Below are 11,179 nucleotides of genomic sequence, written 5' to 3'. Positions count from 1 at the left end.
TATATCTAAAAAGTGAGATATAATTGAGGGTTTATAATGATGTTGAGCTTTCTGGAACCATAATGCCTCCTCATAGAATGTAAGTTTCTTATTGGATTTTATTTACAATAAGATAAAATAAATGTATGGAAGAATTCTAACCTAAAACCCTAAAAATCTCCTACTTCACTTTCAGATGCCTCTATGATCACAGATTGCCACTTAATTCCACTTGGTACAAAGACAGTCTTCCGTACAGCTGATGGAAGTGGAAATGAAAACCGAGCCAAGTTAACCCTCACTGACACTGGCATGTCATAAAATTAAATGTCATGATGCCACCTATGAAGATAATTTTTGTTCATATTGGCTAGGTTTTTAAATATTTTTTAAAGTCTTCCTTAAACCCGGATGGCACTTTTTGCAGTCAAATTAATATTTAACACCTTAACATTTATTATAACTTAATAGTACAAATTTGATTTTAGGAAGTCCAGTTGCTAAACTTGTGAAAATAGCTTATTAGTGTATTACATTGCTCTTTCCTTAAAGATATACAGATATGTTACCTGTTGCAAATGTTTTCTTTCACAATGAAAGAGTATGAAACAGGATTTTCTAATTGTCTGTAGCTAAAGTTTTTCTTTCATTGAATGCAAAAATACTATGCATGTAAGAATAATAATAAAGTTTATTTTATGCTATTTTACAGTCTTCTGCCCACAACTCCTTCTCTTTCTTCATGGTGAACTGCACTTGTGTGGCCCGCAGATGCCTTTATAACTTCTCACAGAGCATTTCCAGCATCATATCATCCATGCTGACTGTGCCAATGATGGGTCTGAAGAACAGTTCAACAATGACATTGGCATTGATGAATTTCAGCAGGAAAAGTACACTATTCAGTTCAGTGATTCTGGCCTGGTGCATTCTGTATGTCATCCTGATGTGTTCTCTGAGGATCTGCTGAGTTCCCCGCTGAAGTCCTTGAATATACTTCACACACTGCAGACCTGGCAGGTCTGGAGGAGAAAACAGGAGAAAAATCTTTGTTATCAACAGTGCACTCACAGAGTCCCTTGCTAGCTTTTTAAATATATCCATTTCTGTCCTTTCCCAAATTAAACAAGAGCTCAAGCTTCCTGATGAAAAGAGCTTTCGAGAGCAAGGATAAATACCAAATCAGTTCTAAAGGTTTCAGGAGCAATGCTTTCAAGAATGAAACATCATATAATTATTCTTATTTAATATCCACGATGTTTGTATCCTCACATTAAAAAACTGCTGGCCCTCAGCCAACAAATGCACACATAATTCAATATGACAGTAGAATATAATTTAATGAATCACTGCTCCAGTTCACTATCTGTGCAAATATAAAGAAAGTAATATTATTTCAAGAAGTAAGCACTTTACTTTTCAACCTTTAAGTTTTACCTGTTGGAAACAGGCCATTGTACAATGACAAGAAATTTTGCCAGATGACAAATAGTTGACCATCCTCTCTTGAATTTCTCACCATTATACATTACAATGATTATCCAGCCAATAGTGGTAAACTTCATAGCCACAAATATGACTCACAGTCTCATTTTAATTATTTGCCTGCCGGACAATTTTAGTCTAGAGTCCCATAATAATTTAAGAGATAACACTGGCCACTTAGTTCATTGTACCATGATTTCTGTATTCGGGAAGGTAAAAAAAAAAAAGAAAAGAAAAAAAGTGATTCTAATGAGAGTTCCAAAAGACTCTTTTAAAAAATATTATTTTAAAGTAAGAGGTCTTGGAAAGCATTGTTTTACAGCCATTAAAAGGTTAACAAGTAAACATGAAAACATCGTCGATTGCAACATGGTTCAAAAGTAACTTTTCAAATAAAGAACACATGACCTTCTCGCAGCACAGTGTGATAGTTAAGTAAAACTGAGTGAAATACAGTGCAAGAAAGATGAAGTGCCTGCATGTTTATGAAGGTTGTAAGAGGAGGCTGCTTTTTAAAGTCCTTTGATCCTCCATGACAGTAATATTACTATAAAGCTCTTTAACTTGTATTTAAATAATGACCAATTTACCACCGGTTTAAATGATGTCAATAATGATTACAATCATTTCCCTTCTTATTCGACAAAATCCAACAGAAAAGTATTTTAAAAGCACCGTGCTGATCATCACAGAGTAGCAGAGCCAGTCAGTGTCCTTTAAAAAATAATAATGGCAATAGGAGTCATTCCTATTTGCATAGGCAAATACCAAATTTGATAAATGAGAACCAAAAAAGCAACATCTCTAATCCATAGTCCACACATTAACATCCCCTACTACCTACAGTTCATTCTCCAGGCTTGAGATCCAATTTTATTGGGTTTGAATTCCACTGACGAGAGTAAGGAGAGGTTTGCATGAAACTCCACAGGAAATCTGAAGCTCCTCCAGACCTAGATTCATGGCTCATTAAAACTTCATCTTGTGAACTCCACATCACTTTTCTCTGCTTTCATACCACACCCTCCTTTTCCAACCTCCCTTCCTGATTTGCCTTCAAAGCAGATTTATGAAAGAGGAAAGGCAAATAGATAGACTCCATAGTAAAAAAAAAAAAGTTTAAAGAAAGGATACACACTACACAGATATTACTCCCCACCCCCCATATAGTGCATTTGTGTTTAAAACACACTCAGCTTAGCCGGCTAAACTCATATTGGGAGGATTCGGGAAAGTAAAGCAAGAATAAGGGAGGTGCGTGCTTGTGTACATGCGTGTGTGTATGTGAGACAAAAGTATGCAAAACAAGGCAGAAGAGGGAAAGTAGTAACTAGTAGAATGTAAACTAGAAGCTGAACCTGTCTTATCTTTGTATTCCAACAGAACAAGGCACATGGTAGATGTTTAATAACACTGACTGAAGGAGAAAACAGTTTCTCAATTATCTTAAAGACCATGTGGTGCACTTATTATGAATGCAGATTTGCAGACCCTGGACCAAAGCTATTGAGTCAGAACCTATAGGGGAGGAGCGTGGAGAGACTTTAAACAAGCTTCCCCTAAAGTGTTTCTTACGCACAGGCAAATTTGGACAACAATGATATAAGCAAAAGGTGACGACCTACAGTGATCGCTGGGATGAGCTGAGGTCTCTAGATCCTGAAATGTGAGTTCTGAATGAATTATTTTCCCACTAATTACTGCTCTATACCGCTTCAAAAAAAATGCTAGGCAGGAGGCAAGGACATAACCAGAGACTCCTGGTGTCAGGAAAAAAGGATGTGGAGAGAACATTATGAAAACTACCCCAATTCAAGCTGCCTGGAGACTTCCAGCACTCTGTGACCCTTGTGGTAGGATTCTGGTTGAAGATGACCCTAATAGTAAGACATACTCAAGACTAGGTGCCGAACTGTCCAGGGAAATGTTCTCCTATGATATGGTTGTACTGTGTGGAGGAAGGTGTCCAGCATCCAACAGACATCCCATTGGGCCCAGGAGACAGGAGGTCCATGCTCCATAACTCACTGGCTATTTATTTTGGAGTAAGGTCACTTGAGACTAGGCTACCTCATTTGCAAGTGGGGTGGAGGGCAGAAGAGTTGATTAGGAGGTCTCTAAGGACTTTTTGAGCTCTAAAATACAGTGCTTCTGGTCGAAGTCCCTAGTGTGTCTTTTTCCTGCCCCTTTGCTAGCCTGATGCATCACAGACACTTGGAGGATGAAATAGTCCAGTTGCTTAGGACCATAAAAATGACCATTCAGAGGCAGATCCAGAAACACCAAGGCCAGTGTCCTGCCTGGCAGTGTCCCCAGGGGATGGTCTCTCTATGGGTCCTTAACAAATGTTTCCTTTCTTGCCAGTCTTAATAGAGTTTTTCCAACAAAGAAGTTCTAGTAAATTTCAGGACTGGGATTCAGAAAAAGATGTTGCAGAATTTGCAGTGAACACTAAGGTTTTTTTAAAGCTATGCTAGTGGACTTAAAAGACTAGACGAGAAGGAATAGCCATGTCCCTTGAAGGCACAAACTTTTCTGTAGTAACAGAAAGTTGTAGAGACAAGCACAGACCTCAACAAAAAAATCCCCCTCCTCTAGGCTGAGCTCCTGGCAGCAGCCCACCCACGCGATGTGGTTGGTTTCTGAAGCTCCCCCAATTATGCTGAGTTAGTCGCCATTCTTCACGTTTGTCCAGACACTCCCTGACGACTGAAAGCTGTTCAGCGCCTGTGCCCCGGGTAGGCACTGCCCTACGCTCTACTGAGCAGAGAAAACCCAGAGCCCCAGGCCGGCGCACTTACCCGGGTTAAAGAGCACGGTCCCCTTGAGGTAGGCGTACTCCTTGGTACCGATCCCCAGGCTCCAGCACTTGATGAGGAAGCTCTTGATGGCTTGGACCTCGGTGGCCCACGGCAAATGCCGCCCCTCCATGGGCGGTACCAAGTTTGGCGGCAGCGTGTGGAGAGGCGGCGGCTCGTCGCCCGCGATGTCCCGCCGCCTGGTGGTGAGGAGCCTTTGCAGCAGGCTGGGCTCCCAGGTCTCCACTGTCTCAAAGTTCATGCGGTCCTGGGCCAGCTCGAGCATGAGCAGCGAAGCCCAGCAGCTGCGCACCAGCACCAGCTGCTGGTCTAGGGGCAGCACCTGGAAACAGGCTAAGTACTTGACGAAGCGCAGCGTCTTCAACAGGCCTGCGGAGGCAGCCTCGCAGACCACCTGTGGATTCTTGAGGGTCACCAGGCGCTGCGCGCTACACAAGGGGTTCCACCAGGGGGCCCCCGGCTGCACCTCTGGAGCCGCGTGCGTTTGTTTTGCGCTCGTGGGCACGTTGTACAGGATGCTGCCTTGCCGCGGGTGGTCTTCCCCGCAAAGGCAGCAGCGGTACAGGAGCGCCACTGCCGTCTTACCTGGCAGCTCCTCGCTGCCCCCCAGCCTCTGCGCGCAGTGGGAGCGGCCCGACCACCCGCCTCCGGGACGCGCCTCGGGCGCTTTCAGAGCCACGTGCGTTTGCTTTGCGCTTGTGAGCAAGCTGTAGAGGATGCTGCCCTGCCGCGGGTGGTCTTCGCCGCAAAAGCAGCAGCGGTACAGGAGCGCCATGGCTCGCCCGTCCGGCAGGCCCTCTCTGCCCACCGGGGGCTCCGCGCCGCAGGAGCAGCCCCAGCACGCGCCGCGCATCCGCGCCTCGGGCGCCTCCGGAGCCTCTTGCATTTGCTTTGCGTTCGTAAGGATGTTGTAGAGGATGCTGCCCTGCCGCGGGTGGTCTTCGCCGCAACAGCAGCAGCGGTACAGGAGCGCTGCTGCCCTCCCAGCCGGCAGCCCCTCTCTGCCCACTGGGGGCTGCGCGCCGCAGGAGCAGCCCCAGCACGCGCCCCCCAGCCTCGCCGTGGGTGCCTCCGCTGCTTCCGGAGCCGCGTGCGTTTGCTTTGCGCTCATGAGTATGTTGTAGAGGATGCCGCCCTGCGACTGGCGGTCCGCACCCGCCATGGCCCGCGGTGTCCGCAGCCGGACTCTGTCCGGTGGCAACCGCCTGGGAGCTATTTATACTGAGCACGCACGCACGCGCGTCGGCCGTCTCCGCCTGGGCAAGGGCGCAGAGGGGGGCGCGGCGCTGCTCCGGTGTGTTTGGCGGCGACTTCAACGGTTCAAAAGGGGCAGACACTACTTAGAGGCTGGAACTAGAAGAGGAACGGAGGCCTGAGAACTCCTAGACACTTTCCTGTTTCCTCTCATCACACCGTTCCCTGCCTCTGGAAGACCAAAGCAGAGCCGGGAACAGGTACTTGGGGCACTGTTCCAACTCTTTCCATTGAACCCTGGCATCTAATTTGCTCCCTTTGTTGGGATGGCAGGGGTGCCTAAAAGGGGGAAAATATATGTCTATGCCATCTTTGGAAACTTTCACTGAATGGTCAAACTTTCTATGACTTATATTTTGTATATGGATAGGGAGGTTTCATATTTTAGGGACCTTGAAAAATATAGACCTTGGACCAGCTCTGTTAGTATCTTATGAGAACTTGGTAGAAATACCCAATCTCTGGCCCCAATCAGACCTTCTGACTCTGAATCTGCATTTTTAACTTGGTCCCCAGGAGATTTGCATTCACCTTAAATTTGGAGAAGCACTGGTCTAAGCATGTGATCGGAAGCTGTGGGGACAGAGTCCCAGAGAGCAGGTTCCAGGCTCTCGACTTCATCTGGAAAGGTGCTGGCTCAGGTAGTAGATAGCCATCAGCTGTGACTAGTTGGCCATTAGCTGTTACTGGTTAGCCATTAGCCACTGATATAACTGCCATAGGTACGCTGGTTGGTTGGGTTGCAGAGAAGTGGACAGGGAGTTGCGGGCAGTGTGGCTCCTTCTTCCTGTGTCTCCAACCCAGCTGCCAGCGAGAGTATAGTGGTATGACTCCCCTATCCATGGCTCCGTGGGTGTTCCTTTTTGGCCTCACCATATCCTGTGTTCTTATGTGGGTTGCTGAGACCCCGCATGACAGAAGCGTTTTGTTTAATTCTATTAATATTTATGAGCACCCACTGTCTTAGGTGTTGTGTTAGAAAAATAGGTGCAGCGACCAGGATGTCAAAGTGGCTAATATTGAGGAATATAATAATCACAAGGCGCTAAAAGCTTGCTACAGTGAGAACTTTGGATTCTTCTAGAGATATTACATTGAGTAGATGTGTAATCAACATTTCTTTTCCCACCCTTCCTAATTGAATAATGAGAAACACAGGTTTCAGGAAGCCTGGATTCTTCGGTTCTCACTTGTCACACAGCCTCCTTCCTTGAGTTCCATACAGGCACTGAGATCAGTGGGTCTCCCCACACCACCACCTGCCCCTAGTGTAACTAGTTGATTGTTTCACCAACCAGCTGGGTAATTTCAAAATCACAACCCTTTAGTCCTCAAATTCCTCATCTCTAAAATGGCAGGTTTGTTTAGTGATCTCTTGGGTCTAGGACTGAAGACATGGAGCAGGGAAGGGGACTGGTGTATACCCGCTGGCATAGGATCGATCCCCTTTCTCTTTTTTCAGTTTCTCTGGGACCTAGAAATTCAAAGCTTAAGAGAAAAATCTAGAAAATATTTATTTTGCATTCAACATGAAATTTTGTTCTACCTGGGAGAAGCCCTATAGCACAGTGGCTAAATCTCTAGCACTGGCACCAGATTGCCTCAATTTTTATTCTGGCCCTGACACTTTGTAGCTCCGTGGCCTTGGGCAATGTATTAGTTTTCTGTTGCTGCTGTAACAAATTACCACAAATTTAATGACTTAAGGCAACAGAAATTGATTAGGCTACAGTTCTGGAAGCCAGAACTCTGAAATCAGTTTCATTGGACTAAAATCAAGGCGACACTTCTTCTAGAAGTGCTAGAGGAGAATCAATTTCCTTGCCTTTTCCACCTTCTAGAAGCTTCCTGCATTCCTTGGCTCCTGGCCACATCATTCCGACTCTGCTTCCATCTCCTTTCTGACTCTTATAAGGGTCTTTATAATTACGTTGAGCAAAGCCAGAGAATCTAGAATAACCTCTCCATCTCAAAATTGTTAAATCACATCTGCAAAGTTCCTTTTACCATGTAAGATAATATATTCACAGGTTCTGAGGATTCGGACATGGACATCATTGGGGGGCATTATTTATCCCTTTACAGGAAAGTTACTTAAGCCGCCTGTACCTCAGTTTCCTTATTTGTAAAACATGAACAGTGGTTTCTGTGAAGTAATCCATGTACATGAGTTACTTAATGTAAAATGTTTGCTTGGTATATGATAAGTATCCCCTTTTTTTTTTAAAGATAATGTGGGATAACTTCAGGGTTAGGAAGTGATACTATACCATCATTATTCTCTCCTAGGGAAAACCACCCTCACCCTCCACCCAGGAGCTGTCTCATTTTCTTCTACATGTCCACATTTCTTGGCCTAGACTCAAAACACTGGATGGGTTACCTGGTCCACACAATAATGTATTAGGGGAATGTTATCTCATTGTCCATTTCATTATTTACTATTTCCAATATTCAAGCTACTATTTTGGGTATGCTATTGCTGTTTCTACAGTCTTCCTGCTTGATGAAGCCACCAAACGGCCTAGCTGAAAACCCAGGCTGCCTCAGTCCCAATGTAAGTTGCCAGTGCTAGTTACTTTATACTATGTTACCCTACTTTATTTTCTTCCTAGCACTTATCTAAATCTGATATGATTGATTTGTTTAGTTATTTGATGCTGGTTGATTGTCTCCCCTCTCCACTAGTATAAAAATCCCCTGAGGGCAAGGAATCGGTCACTCTGTATCCCAGCAACTACAACAATGTCTGGCATACAGTAGGTGCTCAAGAACATTTCTGTTGGCTGACTACATGTTTAGAGTAACAGGAGAAGGCTATAGCTCCTACTCTCAACACAGAGGGCAAGCATTCCCACACAACTATAACTGCAGTGACTTTGGAGGGAGAAGTTTGAAGGCCCTGTTGGACTCAGAGCTTTCTAATAACTTAACACTGAGCAAAACGTTCAATATTACGTTAGCCTTTTCATGCCAAGTGGGTACTAGACTTATCGGGGGGATCACTTCATAAATTATATGAATATCTAACAATTATGCTGTACACATGAAAATAATATTGAATGTCAAAAATAAAAAGTAAAAAAATTTACATTAGCCTTTTCAGCTATGAAAGCAGAAAAATGCTATAAACTATTTTAATATACGTACTCTATCCCTATATTATTCAAAGGTTTTTCTAAAACTCATCTTGTCAACTGTATTTAAAAAAAAAAAAAACCTAGTAACTTAAGCCCATTTTTTTGTGTGAGTTTAATCTTTCACACCTTGCACGTATTAAATGACTTTGACTTTGACTTTCAGGCATTATCTCACATTGAAACTTCAGTACAATGTTGAGAACCATGAACTTGTAATATAGTGGTTACAATTCCTGTTCTTTCCCAGGAGCAGTCTTCTGATGTGTTTTATTCTTGTGGGGGTTTTTTGTCTTTTGTTTTTTTGAAGTTGCAATCTTCTATTTGCAACTCTGAAGGACTTTCTAGGTTCTTTGGATTGAGTGTGTCTAAGATGAGATTGCCTGCTTGTTCTTCACAAGTATTCATCTTTGGAAATTTCAGCAGAAAACTGACTTCATCTTTCCACTTTCCATTTTTTTCCCCTGAACAAATAGCTCCTGAGAAACAAAATCATCTAAACACACCAGTGCAGAGATTTGCACCAAGTAATGCCAACCTGCCAGTGGCTACAGGATTAGTGAAGACATAACCTTCTAAGGCAGATGCAGGCTTCTTCATTTGATTTGTTCCATGTCCTCAGACCACTGTGACAGCTAGACAGAGGGTACTCATCAACTGCACCTGTCACGCGCTGAGTTTGTCCACAACTGCAATTTGGATATTTACCCTGAATCATTATTCGATGACCTTGGTCAGTTGGACACCTGCTCTGCAGAATCCATTATCTGTTCCAACTCAGGGTGGGAGTAAAGCTACTCTCCCTGCCTGAATGCAATCTTCAACTTCAAAGTAATGCAGTTTTCACTAAAGGATGTAGGAGTGGAGTACAGGTGGGGATAAAGCCAGGTAAAATTATAAAACTGACCTTTGCACAGCAAGCTGCTCTTGACCTGGGAAGGCACGACGATCTGATACCTGATATAAATTTTCAATCTGGGCTTAAAAGAGCTGGAATGCCTCAGAATGCAGCTCCTTCAATAAACAGGTGACAGGGAGTAATAGTAGTGTTTTCCTGAGTTTTCAAGGTAAATATTGGGTAAACACTATTGTAGAATAGTGGCTGATAAAATCCAAGAGATAGCCTCCCTCTTTTTCATTTCCAAGACCCAGAATGTTTAAAGGTGTATTTATGGAAGAATTAATAGGCTTTAGCTGCTGACTCATGAATTCCCTAAAGAAGATCAAGTCATCGTCATTTATTTTCTTCGGATGAGCTACAAAGAAGGCAGTCCTGCCTTAGAGTTCACATATTTGCTGAACTGGAATAATGATTCATACAGTAATTCTGAAATGTTCTAAAATCAACTTTCCAAATCACCCAAAGAACCACTCCATTCAAGGAAAAACATTGATCAATTCAATTTACTTTATTACATCTACCAATTTTGAATCCATCCCAATACCAGATGTTGATCAAGTTATATAATTAATAAATTAAATTGACTGGCAGGTTAAAAATGATTACAATGTGGGTTGACAAGCTATTCAAATTGATTTGACTGGTTACTTTTTTATTTTTTAACATTTGATATTATTCTATATTTGTTTTAGATGTACAGCATAATGGTTAGACATTTATATAATTTATGAAGTGATCCCCCCAACTAGTCTTGTACCCACCTGGCGCTATACATAACTATTCCAATATTATTGATTGTATTCCCTATGCTTTACTTTACATCCCCATGACTACTTTGTAACTACCAATTTATATTCCTTAATCCCTTCACCATTTTCATCCAGCTCCTAACCCCCTCCCATCTGGTGAACATCAGTTTGTTCTCTGTATCTATGAGTCTGTTTCTGTTTGGGGGGTTTTTTTTGGTTTATTTTGTTCTTTAGATTCTACATGTAAGTGAAATCTTATGGTATTTGCCTTTGTCTGACTTCTTTCACTCAGCATAATATCCTCTATGTCCATCCATGCTGTCGCAAATGGTAAGATTTCATTCTTTTTTATGGCTGAGTACTATTCCATTGTATATACGTACCACATCTTCTTTATCCAGTCATCTATTGATGGGCACTTAGGTTGCTTCCATATCTTGGCTATTGTAAACAGTGCTGCAGTGAACATAGGGGTGCACATATTTTTTTGAATTAGTGTTTTGGATTTCTTTGGCTAAATACCCAGAAGTAGAATTGTTGGGTCATAAGGCAGTTCTATTTTTAATTTTTTGATGAACCTCCAAACTGTTTTCTGTAATAGCTGCAAGAATTTGCCATCCCACCAACAGTGCACAAAGGTTCCCTTTTCTCAGCATCCTTGCCAACAGTTGTTGTTTGTTGATTTATTGATGATGGCCTTTCTGACAGGTGTGGGGTGATATCTCATTGTGGTTTTAATTTGCATTTCTCTGATGATTAGTGATGTTGAGCATATTTTCATATGTGTATTGTCCATCTGTATGTCCTGTTTGGAGAAAAGTCTATTCAGGTCTTCTGTCCATTTTTAATTGGATT

General features: G+C 42.8%; 1 protein-coding gene across 1 annotated transcript; it reads right to left on the bottom strand.

Annotated features, from left to right (window-relative positions):
- Positions 1-756: 756 nt before the first annotated feature.
- NR0B1 (nuclear receptor subfamily 0 group B member 1) lies at positions 757-5,445 on the bottom strand (the record flags this gene model as incomplete). Its single annotated transcript, XM_081043179.1, has 2 exons — positions 757-1,001; positions 4,266-5,445. The coding sequence occupies 2 exons, from the start codon at positions 5,443-5,445 to the stop codon at positions 757-759; spliced, it is 1,425 nt and encodes a 474-aa protein (XP_080899305.1).
- Positions 5,446-11,179: the final 5,734 nt, after the last annotated feature.

The sequence above is a fragment of the Rhinolophus hipposideros genome, assembly GCF_964194185.1.
Source record: "Rhinolophus hipposideros genome assembly, chromosome: X".
Classification (NCBI taxonomy): domain Eukaryota; kingdom Metazoa; phylum Chordata; class Mammalia; order Chiroptera; family Rhinolophidae; genus Rhinolophus; species Rhinolophus hipposideros.
Note: the sequence above shows the minus strand (reverse complement) of the source record. Positions and strands in the feature narration are given on the sequence as shown.